This window comes from Crotalus tigris, unplaced genomic scaffold (genome assembly GCF_016545835.1).
Source record: "Crotalus tigris isolate CLP2741 ecotype Arizona unplaced genomic scaffold, ASM1654583v1 scf7180000024116.2146003, whole genome shotgun sequence".
Classification (NCBI taxonomy): Eukaryota; Metazoa; Chordata; class Lepidosauria; order Squamata; family Viperidae; genus Crotalus; species Crotalus tigris.
Window position 1 is genome coordinate 1567877 of NW_024100393.1, and position 20179 is coordinate 1588055.

At 48.2% G+C, this 20179-nt stretch overlaps 1 protein-coding gene and 2 non-coding genes across 18 annotated transcripts in view; all 3 read right to left on the reverse strand.

Moving 5' to 3' along the window:
- The window catches only part of EIF4G1 (eukaryotic translation initiation factor 4 gamma 1), a 133631-nt gene that overhangs the window by 29897 nt on the left and 83555 nt on the right, over positions 1-20179 (reverse strand). For 15 of the 16 annotated variants that reach the window (XM_039322553.1, XM_039322564.1, XM_039322562.1 and 12 more), the window contains 9 exons: positions 13612-14490; positions 10158-10246; positions 8742-8916; positions 8023-8156; positions 5155-5274; positions 4672-4845; positions 2194-2391; positions 1372-1518; positions 682-918 (listed from right to left, as the gene is read on the reverse strand). In XM_039322553.1, the coding sequence (XP_039178487.1) occupies positions 682-918; positions 1372-1518; positions 2194-2391; positions 4672-4845; positions 5155-5274; positions 8023-8156; positions 8742-8916; positions 10158-10246; positions 13612-14490 (2153 nt within the window). The remainder of the gene's footprint in view (positions 1-681; positions 919-1371; positions 1519-2193; positions 2392-4671; positions 4846-5154; positions 5275-8022; positions 8157-8741; positions 8917-10157; positions 10247-13611; positions 14491-20179) is intronic. The other variant, XM_039322557.1, reaches the window with a different exon arrangement.
- LOC120298622 lies at positions 5021-5100 on the reverse strand. The gene has a single exon (XR_005554155.1). It is a non-coding gene; the product is annotated as a small nucleolar RNA SNORD66 (small nucleolar RNA).
- On the reverse strand, positions 8590-8670 carry LOC120298621. The gene has a single exon (XR_005554154.1). It is a non-coding gene; the product is annotated as a small nucleolar RNA SNORD66 (small nucleolar RNA).

Below are 20179 nucleotides of genomic sequence, written 5' to 3' on the forward strand. Positions count from 1 at the left end.
GTTCTCAACCTTTTTAATGCCGCGACCCCCCCCCCAACCGGTCGTAAGTCGAGGACTACTCAACCGGTCGTAAGTCGAGGACTACTCAACTGGTGCAGCACCGTTTGCAGAATGGGACTTTTGGCGGGCTCAGCAGGGCAGAGACAGCCTGGACAATTCCTATTGGCTTTTGAAAGCCAATAGAATTAGACTCTATTCAATAGAGTCTATTCTATTGGCTTTCAAAAGCCAATAGAATAAAAGGGAGTAGCACAGCTAAGGAAAAGGGGGGAAAAATGGCGGACTGCGTTGTTTGGCGACCCCTGTGAAATGGTCGTTCGACCCCAAATGGGGTCGCGACCCACAGGTTGAGAACCACTGCATTAAGCTTTCTTGGCAGGTGCTCAAACTGAAGATTAGCCATGGACCCTGTACATGCTATGACAGAGATGGGCAACGATGGCAACTTTACCACCCGCAGACTTCAACTCCCAGAATTCCTGAGCCAGACATGCCGTGCTCAGAAATTCTGGGAGTTGGAAGTCCACAGGGTATCAAGTTGCCAGAGTTGACCCTCTCTGTGCTACACACGTGCTCTCGGCACCCTTCCTAAAGTGCGTGCCCAACGCAAGTGGCCTTTGACGTTCCTCAAAGGCAAGACAATTGCTGCTTTCCTCCTTTCCACCGCAGGGGGTGAAGTACCTTGGCCTTTTCAAAGTCCAGGTCTTTGCCGATGGTCGTGAGCAATCGACACAGACACTCGAGGGACTCCTCGTCGTGGTTCTTCAGCAGCTTCACCACACAGTCGTGCATGATGGCTTCGGTCAACATCTTCAGCTTGAAGAGCTCCCCAATGAACTTAATGTTGCCGAGAGAGCGGCGGCGAGCTTTGTCCCGGGCGTCATCCAGCTCCTCTTTTAGACGCGTCTTCTCTTCAGGCTACCGAGCAAACAGGAGAGGAGATTAACAACGTGTACAGTTACATGACATAAGTATTAAGGAACGGAGGTGTCAGGAGGAGCAAAATTGGCCGACTAGTCTATGGGCATACGACGAGGAAAACCCACTGGTGGATTCTCCACTCGTCATGCTGGAGAAATTAAGTTTATTAAATACAGGTAAGTCCTCATCTTGTGACCACAATCCAGCCCCAAATTTCGGTTGCTATGCAAAACGTTTGTTAAGTGACTTTTGCCCTGTTTTATGACCTTTCTTGTTACAGCTGTTAAGGGGAGGGGAGGGGAGGGGAGAGGGGAGGGGAGGGGAGGGGAGAGGGGAGAGGAATGGAGTGGAGAGGAGAGGAGAGGAGAGAGGAGAGGAAAGCTGAAAATGTCAGAATCTTTTTGGTCTCAGAACCCAAGCTCCAGAGCTGTAAGTTCAAACCCCACTCACAGTAGCCGCTTCATCCATCTCCTTCTGCTTCTTCTCAAAAATCTCATCATCATCCTTGTCTTTCTCAAACTCTTTCTGGCAGCGGTTCAAGAGTACCTTGCGAAAGTTCACCATGACGGTAGGTTTATCGGTAGTGGGGACTTTCAGCTAAAGAAGAGAGAGTTGAGGATCACCATGAGACGCCATCCAGGTAAGCTCTCCTAACGCTCATTGGTCCAAGGACCGTACACAAGAAACCAATGATCTGGATCACAATCATATCACAACATACGGTTTATGCTCATACCACATTAACCTGTATACCCAATGTCCGTTTTTTTTTAAATACACCGATCCATACATTAGCCACAGAAATCCTAACCAAGGTCAACACTAGCCAGGTTACATGCTGTGGCAGAGCCAACTACGCCAGCAGTCACCAATCTTTCCAGCTAGGTGGACTGCTGATGGTGGTGAATAGTTTCATGCAAGCAGTGGGCATGCGCAGGTGCAGCTCGCACAAATGGAGCTGCACACACATGCATGTTCATCGGCCGCTTCCACAGCCCGTGGGTTGAGGACTCCTGAATGGGCCACAGCCTGGGGGTTGGGGACCCTTGAACTAGGCAACCTCTAGCAACTCGGTTATTGGGGACTTCCAAATTCTGAGAATGGACCTCTCCGCTGATCTATAGTATCTAAGTGGAGATGCTACATTATTGAACCACCATCAGTTAATATTATCTCCACAGCCTATCCTGGAAGGCTCTTAAATCCACTGCACATCAGAAAGGGAGCCGTGCGTGTGAGAACTTGTGGGCCCTTGATGCCTGGACCACTTACCCCCATAAGGCAACGGCACATGTTGGCATAGGCAACAGAGAAGTTTGGCTCAGAAATAGCCTTCTCAAAGATGAGGTCAATGACACCCTTGAGACGTTCTTCTGTGTCAATGGACAACTCGTTGACCTGCTTCATCAACTGATGGAACATCTGTGGGGTCAGCTTGTTCAGAATGCTGCGCACCCGTCGGAACAGCTCCTGTGGGAAGAAAAGAGGGAATGAGACGACCTCGTTGTGGGAAAATACCACTGGTGTGTTTCACCTGCTGCTCCCTTCTCAAACTTGGTGGAAATGACTTGTTCGGGGATTGCAGAAGATATTCTGGAGGTTACATCAAAGAGACAGGACTGAACGATTTCTATTTCTATGGAGCCAACTGGTCTGCACAAACAAGCAAAGCCCCATCTATGGGATGCAGGCAGCACACAAAACCATAACACCCTCCGGTCTGCGGAAAAACTTTTCTCCACGGAACTGGTGCCCAAAAGGTTGGGGACCTCTGTTCTAGTCCAACCTCCTGCTCAAGCAGTAAACCCATTTCAGACAAATGGCTGTCCAGTCTCTTCTTAAAAACTTCCATTGTTGGAGCATTCACCGCTTCTGGAGGCAGGTTGTTCCACTGATTAATTGTTCTCACTGTCAGGAAGTTTCTCCTTAGTTCCAGGTTGCTTCTCTCCTTGATTAGTTTCCACCCGTTGCTTCTTGTCCTGCCTTCAGGTGCTTTGGAAAATAGCTTGACTCCCTCTTCTTTATGGCAGCCCCTGAGATATTGTAACACTGCTATCATGTCACTCCCTCGTCCTTCTCTTCATTAAATCTTCATTCATCTTCTGTGATCTTAACTTTAGAAATCTTAGGATGTGAATCCCTAGTTAACTTTCCTAAACCAAATACCTGCGTCCCAGGGAGCTAGCAATTAAGAGAGAAAAGCACCAAAGCAGCCTCAGCTGCAACAAGAGATAGCAAAGCCCAGGAGAGAAGCAACCTGCAATTAAGGAAAAACCTCCTAACAGTGATAACAATTAACCCGTGGAACAGCTTGCCTCCAGAAGTTGTGGGTGCTTCATCACTGGAGGTTTTTAAGAAAAGACTGGACAGCCACCTGTCTGAAATGGTATAGGGCAGGGGTGTCAAACTCAATTTCATTGATGGCTGCATCAACATTACGGTTGCCCTTGGGGGGGAGGCGGGTGGGTGCAGCCAGGGTGGGTGCGGCCTAATGGGTGGGTGTGGATGGAGTGGGTGTGGCCTACTGGGTGGGCATGGCCAGCTCTACATCGTTTGCGTCAAGGGTGCCTGTGGGGGCCTGGGTGGGAGTGGGACAGATCTGGGGGTGTCTGGCAGAAGGGGGTGGGACCGGGGCAAGCGCCAAGGCATGGTCCATTTCTTCATTCCTCACAAAGGGGGACACCTCCCCAGCATGCACCCAGGGGGCGGGGCCGACGCGGCAGGGGCTGGTTCCTCGCTGTTTCTGGACAGCTTGTGGAGCTAAAACTGAATGTTTTTCAGCATAGATGGCCACCACAAAATTGTACATTGGCTCACCTCTTACAAAGAGAACCTTTACAAAATGTTTTATAGATGGCATCTCCCACCCACAAGATTGTCTAAAATGTATACCAATGTTTCCCCTAAATGTTGGAAATGTAATTTGAAAAGTGGAACTTACTATCATATGTGGTGGAAATGCACGCGAGCTTGTGATTTTTGGAACAGGATTAAAATATGGTTGGAAGAAATATTAGAGCAAGCGGTAGAACTAAAACCAGAACTCTTTCTATTAGGTTTAACTACGGAAAAACATGACAAAGGCGTACTTTATTTAATGCTACACATTTTAACGGCTTCCAGGCTGGTTTTTGCTCAAAATTGGAGGAACAAGGGAACCCCAACGGAAGAAGAGATCCTGCAGAAAATTCTAATATGTGCTGAGATGGACAGGCTTACAATGATTATGAAAGACAAAACGGAACACAAATACTTCGAAATCTGGGGCAAATTTTACTGTTGGTATGAATTAAGAACTGCTCGGACTTCATGGTAGAATTAAAAGATATACATAACTGTGCATATAATTGTATTGTATAAAAGATGAGGCTTATATAGAGGTTAAGAACAATGTATTAAATTTTTGTACTATGATAGGAACTGATAGGAAAATTCACTCTGGAATGTCATGTTTGTCCATTGTTGTTTTAATTGTATTATGAATAAAAATTTAAAAAAAAAATAAAAAAAAATTGTACATTGGCTCCCGGCCGGCCTGGGCCAGGGCCAAGGCAGAGGGGGCCGTTCCCTCACTGTTTCCAGGATGGCTTTGCAGGCCACATGAAACCATTTCTCGGACTGCATCCGGCCCCCGGGCCTTGTGTTTGACATGTCTGGTATAGGGTCTCCTGCCTGAACAGGAGGCTGGATCCGACAACCTCCGAGGTCCCTTCCAGATTTGTTCTGGTTGATCGATCGATCGATCCCTACCTGAGTTTTTATGTTCTCAGGATCTTCGACTTCACTGGCCCGTTTGCTGCTGGGCTTCCAAGCCTTCTCGGCCTTGTTCAGTTTGACGTCTTCGTTCAGAGACACTGTGGTAATAATCTTCCGGGGCTCCTTCCGCAGGCTTTGCTGGGAACGCCGTTGTCCTGGCCCAGCAGGCTGCCATGCAGGACAAGCGGAGAGAGAGAGAGAGAGAGGAAGATCAGGATTTTGCAAGCATGGCCTCTGGAGCTTGTCTCGCCCAGACAAGCCTGCTCGACAGAAGCACAGGCTCCACAGTTGGAAGTTATTCTGCCCCCTGGACGTGTTCAGTCCCGAAAGAAAACCTGGACTGCCTGATCAGTTCCTCAGTTCCATCACAGAGCATTCAGTGGCCCAGACACGACGGCACTAACTAGGAGTTCATCATGCAGGGCCCAAAGGGCAGGAAATGCCTCGCCAGGCAGGCTGAGCCTCAAAGGTACCTACCGGCCCACGGTTGGGTGGGGCTGGGCGGCCCAGGTTGGCAAAAGAGGGTGTGAAGTCCGGTCCGCAGTTCATCGTGCTCAAGCGTACGGGGTCCAGGGGCCGCAGGGGCACCTTGTTCACCTGTAAGCCCAAGCGGCAGGAAAAAGAACATCAAAAAGTCCGTCGCTTGCAAAGGAGAGGATTGCCTATAACAGAGGTAGAGGCAACCTTGGCTCTTTGATGACTCGTGGACTTCAACTCCCAGAATCCCTGAGCCAGCATGGCTCAGCTTGGAAACCTCTCCCTTTCCCCTCAGCATGGCTGGCTCAGGAATTCTGGGAGTTGAAGTCCACGAGTCATAAAGAGCCAAGGTTGCCTACTTCTGGCCTAGGCCGCTTCATGACTCGTGGACTTCAACTCCCAGAATCCCTGAGCCAACATGGCTCAGCTTGGAAACCTCTCCCTTTCCCCTCAGCATGGCTGGCTCAGGAATTCTGGGAGTTGAAGTCCACAAGTCATCAAAGAGCCAAGGTTGCCTCTACCCCTGACCTAGAACATGGTCTCAAATCCTGTTGACTTCAAAAAAAGAACTGCAGATTGTCACAACTTTCTGGGACAGATCACCGCATTGTCTTCTTTATCTCACCCACCCCAAGAGGATTGCATTTAATGTACGGCACTGCCTAGAATGGAGACGGGCCATTTTCCTTGGTCAGAGACCCCCCCCCACTCACTTCCTGGCTGAGCTAAGGCCTCTGCAGGACATCCCTGCAAGGGAGAGAGGTGGACCTCTCATTTGTTTCCTAATTTCAGAAGGACTTGATTTTTTTTTTTCATTTGCTTGCATCCCGCCTTTTATTATTTTTAGAAATAACTCGAGGCAGAACGATGACTTAACGTACACTCCTCTTCTTATTTTTTCCCCCCACAACAACCACCCTGTGAAGTGGGTTGGGCTGAGATAGCTGGCTAAAGGTCAGCCAGCCAGTTTTCATTCCTATGGCAAGACTAGAACTCTCCAACTACTGGTAAATGGCCCAAAGTCACCCAGCTGGCTTTCATGCCTAAAACAGGACTAGAACTCACAGCCTCCTGGTGACTGGCCTAAAGTCACTCAGCTGGTTTTCATGCCTAAGGTCAGACTAGAACTCACAGTCTCCTGGTGACTGGCCTAGTCGTTCAGCTGATTTTCATGCCTAAAACAGGTCCTGGTGATTGGCCCACCCAGCTGCCTTTCATGCCTAAAACAGGACTAGAACTCACAGTCTCCTAGTGCAGTGGTTCTCAACCTTTTTAATGCCGCGACCCCCAACCGGTCGTAAGTCGAGGACTACTCAACTGGTGCAGCACCATTTGCAGAATGGGACTTTTGGCGGGCTCAGCAGGGCAGAGACAGCCTGGACAATTCCTATTGGCTTTTGAAAGCCAATAGAATTAGACTCTATTCAAGAGAGTCTATTCTATTGGCTTTCGAAAGCCAATAGAATAAAAGGGAGTAGCACAGCTAAGGAAAAGGGGGAAAAAATGGCGGACTGCGTTGTTTGGCGACCCTCCGTGAAATGGTCGTTCGACCCCAAATGGGGTCCCGACCCACAGGTTGAGAACCGCTGTCCTAGTGATTGGCCCAGTCACCCAGCTGGCTTTCATGCCTAAAACAAGACTAGAACTCAGTCTCCTGGCGATTGGCCTAAAGTCACTCAGCTGTATTTCATGCCTAAGGTGAGACTAGAATTCACAGCCTCCTAGTGATTGGCCCAGTTACTCAGTTAGCTTTCATGCCTAAAACAGGATTAGAACTCACAATCTCCTGGCGACTGGCCCAAGGTCACCCAGCTGACTTTCATTCCTAAAGCAGGACTAGAACCCAGTCTCCTAGTGATTGGCCCAAAGTCACCCAGAGGTCTTTCACGTCTAACACACAACTAGAACTCACAGTCTCCCGGTGATGGGTCCAAAGCCATCCAGCTGGCTGTCATGCTAAGGCAGGACTAAAACTCACCATCTCCCTGCTCTACTACCCTGGTGCTTTTACCACTAGACCAGTGGTTCTCAACCTATGGGTCGCGATCCCATTTGGGGTCGATCAACCATTTCACGAGGTCGCCAAGCAAAACTGTCCGCCATTTTTTTCCCCCTTTTCCGACGGGTGCCTTACCTCCCTTGGGCTGGGCCAGCTGGTGGCGCAGCCGGTGGTCGGCCTGCTCTGTCTCTGCCGCTTGCCAGCTACGCCTCGGCCAGCGCAGGGGGCGGCACCACACATGCGCAGCGCTCCCGGGCAGAGAAAGTCCTCAACTTACGACTGGTTGGGCAGTCCTTGACTTACGACCGGTTTAGTCCTCGACTTACAACCGGTTTAGTCCTCGACTTACGACCGGTTGGGGGGGGGGGTCACGGCATTAAAAAGGTTGAGAACCACTACACTAGACCAAACTGGCTCTTTAGTGGGCACGGGAAATTCTGGAGGGCAAACTGCGCCCATTTCGACTGGCAATCCTACTGCTGAATCCACAGGTTCTGTTGCGGAGATTACAGCACAACTCGACCAAACATTAGTGTTGGATTGGAAGGATTGTTTTGGAGAACCCTGGAAGTTGGGACGTAACAGTGGAAATGAAAGCAATATGCCTTCCAGATTTTTCTTCCTTCTTTGCAGGGGGGGGGGGGAGAGAAATGTTAGAAAGAAAAACTATATGTCTAAAAGTCAACCATTTTGCTCTCAGCTTTCGCTGGGGGTTCAATCTTGTTGGGCTGTTGGGGAGCAGATGCAACCTGCCCGTTGGCTTCTGCTTTAAACAGGCTAAGCCAGGTAATTCTTCGACCATCTTATTTAAAAAAAAAAAAAAAGAGGGTTCTGATGGACATCTGAAGAAAATGAACTGGAGGACAGACCTTTTCCAAGACCACGTCACTGATATGGGGCAAGCCTTCCGGCTTTTGCATGCTAGCGAACATATACTGAAACCCCAGCAGGAATTCCCGATCGTATCTCTTCTTTTCTTCCGGGTTCAAGGGCTTCCATTGCTCTATTAAGGGAAAGAAGATAGACAGCGCAAAGCTGAAAGCAGAGTCTCCTTCGAGTAGTTCGCAGACTAGATCGGTGTTTTTCAACCGGGAGCACCTTTAAGATGGGTGGACTTCAACTCCCAGAATCCCCCAGCCAGCATAGCTGGCTGGGGGATTCTGGGAGTTGAAATCCACCCATCTTAAAAGTTGCTGAGGTGGAGATGCAATGATCTAGATCAGGGGTGTCAAACTGGCGGACGCGTCACGCGCAGGCCATGCCCACCCCGGCCCCGCAAAGGCAAAAACACACGCCGCGATACGTCGTGTTACGCAATCGAGTTTGACACCTGATCTAGGTGTTTACCGGCTTTGACACTCAAATGACTGGCCAGAAAGTCCTGGGAAACCATGGCAGTAATGTAAGAAACGCCAACCGCTCTCTGGGCAATGAGTCTACTCAGATCCTCAGTTCCATCACAGGGTTATCCTCAGTGGCCCAGACACGATGGCTCAAAGCAGAGGTCATCACAGAAGACTCAATGGGAAGTTTCCCACCACCACCACCACCTTCCCCACATTGCAACTGCTGCTCAGGTCTGGCTCACCTTCCTTGTAGCGATACTTCTGATCCGCTTGCTTGACCTTATCGGGGTCCAGCTTATCCTCCTTCTGTTCCCAAGTCTCCTCCGGTTCCTCCTGGGAGCGAGCTGGGACAGGTTCCTCGGGCTCCAGGGCTGGCGCTGGGGGGTTGTTCTCTGTCTCAGAGCCCCCCTCGCTGGCCTAAGAGGGAAAGGCAAGGAGATCCTATGAAAGACAGAACTAGGGAGCCCCAAACGGCTCTTTCTGGAGGAGGGGCGGTGTTCCTCCTGCGCCTCCAAGCTCACAGCAATGGTGCTTTCTTCACCAACACCACAATCACAGTTGAAGCCCACAAGGTTCACGTGCAGCTGATGACTTCAAAAGGACTGTGATGGATAGACGATAGATAGATATAGATAATAGAGATAGATAATAGAGATAGATAGATAGAGTTAGATAATACATAGATAGACAGACAAATGGATGATAGATGATATAGATAGATAGATAGATAATACAGATAGATAGATAATACAGAAATAGATATAGATGATAGACAGATATAGATAATAGACATATAGATATAGATGATAGATAATACAGAGATAAATAGATAGATAGATGATAGACAGGTAGATAATAGAGATAGATAGATGATACATAGACAGATGATATATATATAGATAGATAGATAGACAGATGATAGATAATACAGAGATAGATAGATAGATAGATAGATATACAGATGATACAGAGATAGATAGATAGATAGATAGATAGATAGATAGATAGATAGATAGATAGATAGATAGATGATAGACAGGTAGATAGGTAGATAATACAGAGATAGATAGACGGGTAGAGAGATAGATAGATAGACCGATGATACTGAGATAGATAATACAGAAATAGATAGATAGATAGATAGATAGATAGATAGATAGATAGATAGATAGATATCGATGGACGGACAGAAATATAGTTATAGGTATATATTGTGTGTGTATATAATCAGGTAGTCCTCAACCTACGACCACAATTGAGCCCAAAGTTTCTGTTGATATGCAAAACATTTGTTAAGGGAGTTTTGTCCCATTTTACGACCTTTCTTGCCACAGAGGTTAAGTGAATCACTGCACTGGTTAAGTTAGTAACACGGTTGTTAAGTGAATCTGGCTTCTCCATTGACTTTGCTTGTCAGAAGGTCACAAAAGGGGATCACATGACCCCCAGAACACTGCAACTGTTATAAACATGAGTCGGTTGCCATGGGTCTGGATTTTGATCACGTGACCATGGGGAGAGCTAGCCCTATCTTGCTGGCTGGGGAATTTTGGGAGCTGAAGTCCATCCCATCTTAAGAGCTGCGAAGGTTGAGAAACAGTGCATTAGTCAAAAGGGGGAAACACGTTGTCTTCCCTAATAATATGCAGGCTACACACCTCTTTGAACGCGTCCAACAGATCTCCAACGGCCTCCTTCTTGTTCAGATCCTTCAACCTTCGCTTTCTCTTTGGCACTGATATGGCTACTAGGGGATTAAACAGAGGGACAGAGACACGTAAGTTATGGATATGTCCTGACGAGGCAGGGAAAGACACTCCAGGCAACAAGCTAGTGCAAAGCCCGTCTCTGAAGCCATTTTTGGGGGGGTTTCATGACAGAAATAGAGGATGTTGCATCCTGGGATGAAGTTGTGGCCTCCATACCATCTGCTCAGGATACTATGGGACAGCAGCCCTTGAACCTTTTGCAAGACTGAAATGGACCAAGGCATCAAAGGCAGAAGTGCCTGGGGCGCTGGAGGCTAAAACATACAAAGAACGGTTGCTGGAATTGAGTGTGTCTAGTTTAATGAAGAGAAGGACGAGGGGTGACATGATAGCAGGGTTCCAATATCTCAGGGGCTGCCCCAAAGAATAGAGAGTCAAGCTATTCTCCAAAGCCCCTGAAGGCAGGACAAGAAGCAACGGATGGAAACTAATCAAGGAGAGAAGCAACCTGGAACTAAGGAGAAACTTCCTGACAGTGAGAACAATTAACCAGTGGAACAACCTGCCTCCAGAAGCGGTCAATGCTCCAACACTGGAAGTTTTTAAGAAGAGACTGGACAGCCATTTGTCTGAAATGGTATAGGGTTTCCTGCCTGAGCAGGGGATTGGACTTGATGACCTTCAAGGTCCCTTCCAACTTTATTATTATTATTGATCATCGCACAGTCAGCCAGATGTTCAGACTGGATTTGGCATTTTGTCTACCTATCGAGTCCTTACCCAGGACCTGGGATAGGCAGATGTGGATGTTTGATGGTATTACAGATCTCGTCGCAGGATGGAAGCAGTTCTTAGTAAGGCTGCCTTTTGCAATTGACTAATAGCAAATTTGTCAATGTCAATGGTGTTCAAGTGGTGCTCCAGTTGTTTTGAGATTGCACCCAAGGCGCCTATTACTATTGGTACTACCCTTGCTTGCTTTTGCCCCAGTCTTTCTATTTCTATTTGTAGGTCTTTGTATTTTCTTATCTTCTCCAGTTATTATTATTATTGTTGTTGTTGTTGTTATTATTATTATTATTAAATGCTCTGAAGACAATAAATTCCTTGGTCTACAGCAGAGGTCCCTAACCTTTTGGGCACTAGGGACCGGTTCCATGGAGAAAAGTTTTTTCCACGGGCCAGAGAGTGTGTGGTTTTGTGCGCTGCCTGCATCCCACGGATGGGGCTCTGCTTGTTTCTGCGAACTGGTTGCTGGGGACCCTTGTCTACAGGAAATACCATCCATAGAATATTTGTAACTCAAATTGGTCTGGATGCTTTCTTGCAGACCCGTTTCATTATCCAACTAGTTAACATCATCAGTGCTAGAAGGAAGTGGGGTTTGCTTTCTCTCTACATATACCAGGGTAGGCAACCTTGGCTCTTTATGACTCGCGGACTTCAACTCCCAGAATTCCTGAGCCAGCCATGCTGAGGGGAAAGGGAGAAGTTTCCAAGCTGAGCCATGCTGGCTCAGGAATTCTGGGAGTTGAAGTCCACAAGTCTTAAACTTACCAAGGTCTAGAGCAGGGGTAGGCAACCTCGGCTCTTTTATGACTCGCAGACTTCAACTCCCAGAATTTCTCAGCCAGCCATGCTGAGGGGAAAGGGAGGTTTCCAAGTTGAGCCATGCTGGCTGAGGAATTCTGGGAGTTGAAGTCCACAAGTCATAAAAGAGCCAAGGTTGCCCACCCCTGCCCTAGGCCTAGGCTGCTTTATGACTCGTGGACTTCAACTCCCAGAATTCCTCAGCCAGCCATGCTGAGGGGAAATGGAGAGGTTTCCAAGCTGAGCCATGCTGGCTCAGGAATTCTGGGAGTTGAAGTCCGCAAGTCATCAAAGAGCTGAGGTTGCCTACCCCTGCTCTATACAAATGGCTTCCTCTGTCAATGTTGGCGGGAGTGCTTGGTGGTTCCTTGCTTAGCTGTCGCTTACTGAGCTGATAGTGCCAACTCAAGAATTACCAGAAACTGCCAACTAAGCTCAGAGAGCATCAAGGACCCCACAAATACAAGTAGTCCTCGACTTATGACCACAACAAGTGTCTACTGCTCAGTGAGACATTTGCTAGGCGAGATTTGCCCCATTTTACGACCTTTCTTGCCACAGTTTGTAAGTGAATCACTGAGGGGGGAGGTTAAGGTAGTAACACTGTTGTTAGGTGGATCTGCTTCCCCACTGATTTTGCTGATCAGAAGGTCGCAAAAGCGGATCCCGTGACCCCAGGACACGGCAACCGTCATAAATTCGAGTCAGTTGCAACGCGGCCATGTTTTGCGGACGTGGACATGGGATGCTGCAAAAGTTGTTAAGTGTGAGAAACAGTCGTAAGGTCACTGTTTTCAGTTAAGGTTGTAACTGTGACCGGTCACTAAATGAACTGCTGTTTAGGTCGAGGGCTGCCTGTACCACCCATGTATAGCAGACCATGAGGGTGAGGAGCAATAGCAACCAACCCAGTGCCCTCTGGCACAACTGAAGGAATCATCTAGCATGGCATCCTATCAAACACCATGCAAAGCTAAAGCTTTAGGGAAAGATCCTAATTTGGCCCAAACCGATTCTGTAAACTGCTTGAGGGGACATGTTCTGAGATGGTCTAAAACAGTGGTGGCAAACCTGTGGCACGCGTGCCAGAGGCGGCACTCAGAGCCCTCTCTGTGGGCACGCGCACCATCGCCCCAGCCCTGCCTCCTCCCCGCAGCCCCCTCCTCACCAGCAGCCCCCCTGGAGGAGAGTCGCCCCTGAGTGCGGCCCACGCAGAGCAGCGCAGCCAAAGACATGGCAACTGAGCAGTGGGGACAAGACTCTGCCGTCGCGCACAGATGATGCTGCGGGGCGCGGACGGAGGGCATGGCCATCATGGCACTGTTGAGCTGCCTAGGCGATCTGCTGCAGTGGGCCGAGGCGGTGGGTGGCCCTGTGGGCTTGCAGAGCGGGAGGATGGGGGCAATTTTTGGGCACTCAGTCTCTATAAGGTTCGCCATCACTGGTCCAAAATCACCTCTCTAAGTACCCCCGGCCAGCCTGACCTGGGGATGGATTCCGGATGCTTCCAACCTGGAAGACTGGAGGTTCCTATCTCTGTACTGCAAAAGGAAAACAAACACGCCTGCATATCAGTAAAGGAGAATATTGGTATGACGGGGGTCCTTGCTGCTCTCTGAGCTTCTTGGGTTGTTTTCTTGCAGACGTTTCATTAACCCAAACCCGGTTGCGTCGTCAGTGCTTGTCCAGCACTGATGATGTTATTATGCCTAGTTTGGGTAACAAAGCTCAGAGAGCACCGTTCTGCACCTCACAGACTTCTCAAAGACTAAGATGGCATCCAGCTGCCTGGGAGGCTGCTGTGGGTACTCACCTTGCGTCGTCACTTCCGTGGTCTCCAAGGGTTGGGCAGTCACCGGCTGGGCGCTCTGCTCTGGGACCTCGGCCATCTCCTCCACTTCTTCCTCTGCCTCCGCCTCCGCCTCCGCCTCCACCTCTTCTTCTACAACAGGCGCAGCAGTCACCGGGACAACCACCTCCTCGGGCTTCACCTCTTCGGGTTCCGAGATGGGGCTGATATCCGATTCGGGCGGTTCCTCCGGCTCTTCGGCTTCTTGCTTCTCCGGGATCCCAAGCCCAGAAGGCACCTCCTCCTCTTCGGGTTGAGCAATGGGCGATTCCATGGGCGATTCCGGCTCGGACGGGGGCACCTCGGGCACCGCCTCCAGCAGCTCCTCTTCTAAGACTCCATTTGACTCGATGGCCTCTTCGGCCACCTCCTCTGGGGGAGGAGAAGGAACGGGAGGCGCGCACGGCAGCGTTACGGGAGGCTCCTCGGGTTGAGAAACCTCCTGTTGGGTAACCACCGTCTCTTCTTCTGCTGCTGCTGCTGGTGCCGCCACCTCTTCATCCACCAGCGTTTCTGGGGGTGGCTGGGAAGGAACCTCCAAAACGGGGCTAGCAGCTACCTCTTCCCGAGGCTCTGTGTCCAAAACAAAGGACTCCGGAGGGGGCACAAAACCCCCGGGCACTGTAGTGGTGGCGCTAATGGGCTCAAGGATGTCTTCAGGGACCTCCGTCAGCTCCTCTCTAGTGTCCACAGCAACAGGGCTCTCTGGGCGCACCAGCGTCACAGCGGCCGGCTGCACAGGCTCCACCTCGGTCAGGGGCGGAGGGGGAGATGGGGAAGCGGATTTACTAGGCTCCAAGGATACCGGTTTACTTACTACTGGGGTGGCCTTGGAACGATCATCTGGTGGGAAAAAGGAAAAAGAAAGTTGAGTCTTCTAGAGCAGTTGGTCTTAACCTGTTTGAACAAATCGCCCCCCTTGAGCCAATGAGGATGTTGTCATCGCCCCCCCTCCCCCAATATAACCTCTCAATCACAACATAGGAAATAATTCTTCAATTTATGGAAATACTTTTTTGTTTTCTTTAAAATTGTCATCAGGACATATTGATGCAAATAATCTATTTCCAGTCTTTTCCCCATATCTCCCATATTCTGGCCAATGGCGTGCCACTGTACGGGTAGAGGCTGCTGTGCAATGCGCATGAAGATAAGCGATGCATATCCTCATATGTACGGCGTTCTGTACTGAAGCTAGCTGGAGGAACATTTGAAAGCACAATTCAATCCACTAATAGCGATCATCTGATGTTTTTGTATGACAGATATACAGCGATTCACTGTACGAAAAAATCTCAAAAGTGTCCCCAAAACTTCTCGCTTCATCGCCCCCATATCGCCCCCTTTTCGTTCCATCGCCCCCTTGAAAAATGAAATCACCCCCTGGGGGGCAATATCGCCCAGGTTAAGAACCACTGCTCTAGAGCAGGGCTTTTAAACTGGTGGTACGCGTACCACTTGTGGTACTTTGCCACATGGCAGGTGGTACGCGATTGCTAGCCAAGTGTAGCAGGGGAGGGGGAATGAGCCAAGCGAGCCAAGCAGCTGCGGGACTGTCTGGGCTCGGGAAAAGCCCCAGGAGCTCCAGCTGATTGACACTTCCAGAAGCAGCTCAGAGCTGGAGGCGAACTGAAGAAAAAGCGGGGATGGGGGAGAGAGGAGAGACTCTAAAAGAACGTGGTTTGGGTGGGGGAAGGGGAAAAAAGACAACAGGAAAGGTTTAATCCCTTTAAACAAATGTAATTAGTTTTACCCCCTTTAATACAGTCTGTCTCTGGCTTTGAGAAAGTTTTCTTTGAAGGTAAACAGGCTTAATTTAAAGCAGTGGTTCTCAACCTTTTTAATGCTGTGACCCCCCCCCAACCGGTCGTAAGTCGAGGACTACTCAACCGGTCGTAAGTCGAGGACTACTCAACCGGCCATAAGTCAAGGACTACTCAACTGGTGCAGCACTGTTTGCAGAATGGGACTTTTGGTGGGCTCAGCAGGGCAGAGACAGCCTGAACAATTCCTATTGGCTTTTGAAAGCCAATAGAATTAGACTCTATGCAAGAGAGTCTATTCTATTGGCTTTCAAAAGCCAATAAATAAAAGGGAGTAGCACAGCTAAGGAAAAGGGGGGAAAAATGGCGGACTGTGTTGTTTGGCGACCCCCGTGAAATGGTCGTTCGACCCCAAATGGGGTCCCGACCCACAGGTTGAGAACCATTGATTTAAAGCGAAAGCGTTCCCCAATTGCCCGAGCCTTTCAGTCTAGAATTGCAACATTGTGACACGTGACCGGCCTGAGGCAGCTTAAAGAGAGGGGGAAAAAAAGGAATTTGTGTTTCTTTATTTTCTTGCTTTGCACTTGGTTCCTGTGTCTTTAAGAGTACAAGGAAGGGATTTGGGGGGGGGGGTGCATGCTTTCTACATTGTGGAAAAGCTCAGAAGGGCCAACCAGCTAGGCTCAGGAGCCTACAAACTTAGCAACTTAAAAGACTTGTGGACTTCAACTCCCAGAATTCCTCAACCAGCCATGAGGGCTGAGGAATTCTGGGAGTTGAAGTGCACGAGTCTTAAAGTTGCCAAGGTTGAGGACCCCTGCTCTAGAACGTGCAATTTATTTTTGCTCAGAAAATGGCAGCCAATATAAATACCCGTATTTCCCCCCAAAATAAGACCGGGCCTTATACTAATTTTTGCTCCAAAGGATGCATTAGGGCACTGGTGGCGAACCTATGGCAAGGGTGCCAGAGGCTGCACTCAGAGCCTTCCCTGTGAGCATGCGCGCTGTCGCCCCAATCCTAGGCCTTCAGCTGGGTTTTATAAAACCTTTTTCACTTTAGGCCTCCACTGCCGTGTGCAAAAAAAAGAAAAAAAAAAGGTCCAATCAATCAATCAATTTCAACTTGCGGGGAAAAAAAAAGATCTTGGAAAGTTGGAATTGATTGATTGAACTTTTCAGTCCCACCCAGTCTGCCGTCACCATCACAGCCGCGCCCAGCCAATGGGCCACCCCCACCCAATTGGCCACCCCCAGCCAATGGCCACCTCCACCTGGCACCCGACGATGCATAAGTGGGTTTTGGGTTGCAGTTTGGGCACTCGGTCTCTAAAAGGTTCGCCATCACTGCATTAGGGCTTATTTTCTGGTTATTTTCGGAGAAACGGGGTATCACTTAGCAATAGCCCTTAGACCAGGGGTCTTAACTTGGCCCTTTTATGACTTGTGGACTTCAATTCCCAGAATTCCTCAGCCAGGCACATTTTGTATTGAGTGGCCTACACATTAAAGCAAAAGAATGCATATAATATTGATAAATGAGACACAAATAGGAGCCAAAGTTCCTGCTTTAAAGATTAGCAGCACTTAAAAGAGACCCCGCATATTAAGAACGTGCCCTTTCAACTTGGAAGGATTTGTTTTTCCATAAAGCAACATTCCAAACAAATTATTTTTTTAAATTTAATGTAAGGTAATGCCAATAGTTTAATATTAATTAATTTATTAATTTCCCTAAAAAAAACTATTTAAAAAAAAACATTAGCAACCAAGCAACTGCAATCTATCATTGAGATTGCTCTGCAGCTGGATCTACTACACAGCTATCCTGTTTTGTTTTGTTTTAAAAAAAATAAATCTGTCCGCCAAAAATTGTTAAGATGTGCGTTTTAAACTAAGCTTCCTTCTAACACTGGCTTAAAAACCAAACGCCATGGCAACCTTAGTCTAAAAGTAGGGGTATTCAAACTTGGCCTTTTTATGACTTGTGGACTTCAACTCCCAGAATTCCTCAGCCAGGAGGAATTCTGGGAGTTGAAGTCCACAAGTCATAAAAGGGTCAAGTTTGAAGACCCCTGCTCTAAAGCAGGGGACTTCAAATTTGGCAACCTTAAGTCTTGTGGACTTCAACTCCCAGAATTCCTCAACTTCTAGGAGTTGAAGTCTTAAAGCTGTCATGGTTGGAGACTGGTGGTCTAAACCAGTGGTTCTTAACCTTTTTGAACAAATCGCCCCCTTGAGCTAGTGAGGAAGTTGTCATCGCCCCCCTCCCCCAACATAACCTCTCAATCACAACATAGGAAAGAATTCTTCGATTTATGCAAACACTTTTTTTGTTTTCTTTAAAATTGTCATCAGGACATATCGATGCAAATAATTTATTTCCAGTCTTTTCCCCATATCTCCCATATTCTGGCTATGGCGCACCACTGTATGGGTAGAGGCCGCTGCGCAACTGTACTGAAGCTAGCTGGAGGAAAATTTGAAAACACAATTCAATCCACTAATAGCGAGCAATCTGATGTTTTTGTACGACAGATATACAGCCATTCACTGCACGAAAAAGTCTCAAAAGTGTCCCCCAAACTTCTCGCTCCATTGCCCCCATATTGCCCCCCTTTTCATTCCTTCGCCCCCCTGAAAAATGAAATCACCCCCTGGGGGGCAATATCGCCCAGGTTAAGAACCACTGCTCTAAACCAGGGGTCCCTAACCCCCGGGCTGCAGCCCACTACCGGGCCGTGAGCCATTCGGAGCCGCGCCACAGAAGTGGTGGGAGAGCACGCCCGATTCCTTCTTCAACGAGTGGCCGGCGAACCTGTGCTTTCTATTTGTGTGAGTGGTGGGCGCACTCCTTCGCCACTTGCGCAAATGGAGCTGCGCATGTGTGCTTGCCCATCACTCATGCAGAACCATCCCTTCTCTCTCCCCCCCCCCCCCGGTCCACAAAGCCCCAATGTTTGGGAAACGCTGCTCTAACCCACCAGACAAAACTGAATTTCCACTGCCAGTCATTTAATTAGCTGGGTCTCCCACAGGTACTTTGCATGCTGATCCACTGGCAAATCCCTCCCTTTTGTTCCAAGTAATAAGATTCCAAATGGATCAAGAATCCTAAGATAGGATTCGGGCATTATGTTGTACAGGCAGTCCTCGACATACGACCACAACCGAGCCCCAAAATTTCTGTCGCTAAGTGAGACATTTGTAAAGTGAGATTTTGCCCCATTTTTATCACCTTTCTTGCCAGGTCATAAGTGAACTCCCCCATTGACTTTGCTTGTCAGAAGGTGGCAAAAGATGACCGTAGGATCCCCGGGACACTGCAACCGTCGTAAATATGAGTCAGTTGCCAAGCGTCTGAATTTTAAACACGTGACTGTCGGAAGACTGCAATGGTCAGTAAGTGTGAAAAGGGGTCCTAAGTCCATTTTTTTTCAGCGCCGCTGCAACTTAGAACGGTCACTAAGCATCTTCCAAAAGTCTTGGAAACACAAGAGGAAGAGAGAAAACCTGTTTTTCTTTCTGATTACATGGGAGTTAACTGTTGTTAAGTGCCAGCTTCACACAGGCAAACGGACAGACAAAAGGAACTAACCAAAGAGAGAAGCAACCTAGAACTAAGGAGAAATTTCCTGACAGTTAAAACAATTAACCAGTGGAACAACCTGCCTCCAGAAGCGGTGAATGCTCCATATCTGGAAGTTCCTAAGAAGAGACTGGACAGCCGTTTGTCTGAAATGGTATAGGGTTTCCTGCCTGAGCAGGGGGTTGGACTCGATGACCTCCAAGGTCCCTTCCAACTTTATTGTTGTTGTTATTATTATTATTATTACTATTATTATTATAATACCAAGATATCACTGTACTTCTCAACCACTCCAGCTCCAGTCCCTTCCACCTTTATTATTATTATTATTATTATTATTATTATCATTCATCGCACAGTCAGCCAGATGTTCAGACTGGATTTGGCATTTTGTCTATCTATCGAGTCCTTACCCAGGACCTGGGATAGGCAGATGTGGATGTTTGATGGTATTACAGATATCGTCGCAGGATGGAAGCAGTTCCTAATAAGGCCGCCTTTTGCAATTGACTAATAGCGAATTTGTCAATGCCAATGGTGTTCAAGTGGTGCTCCAGTTGTTTTGGGATTGCACCCAAGGAGCCTATGACTATTGGTACTACCCTTGCTTGCTTTTGCCACAGTCTTTCTATTTCTATTTGTAGGTCTTTGTATTTTGTTATCTTCTCCAGTTCTTTCTCTCTATTCTGCTGTCTCCAGGCACTGCCACGTCCACTATCCAGACTTTTTTGTCTTTCTTATCGACAATTGTTAAGTCTGGGGTGTTATGTTGCAGGTGCTTGTCTGTTTGAATTCTGAAGTCCCAGAGCAGTTTAATTTTATCATTTTCTATGACTTTCTCTATTTTATGATCCCACCAGTTTTTGCTTACAGGCAAATGATATTTTTTGCAGATCTTCCAATGCACCATTGTTGCTACTTTGTCATGCCGCTGCTTGTAATCAGTTTGTGCAATCTTCTTGCAACAGCTTACCAAGTGGTCCACTGTTTCTTCAGCTTCTTTGCATAGGCGGCACTTACTGTCTGTTGCTGTCTTCTCAATTTTGACTTTATATGCATTTGTCCTTAAGGCTTGGTCTTGTGCAGCCAGAATTAGTCCCTCGGTCTCTTTCTTCAATTTTCCTGCTCTTAGCCATTGCCAGGTTTTATTATTATCTGCTTTCCCAGCTATTTCTTTC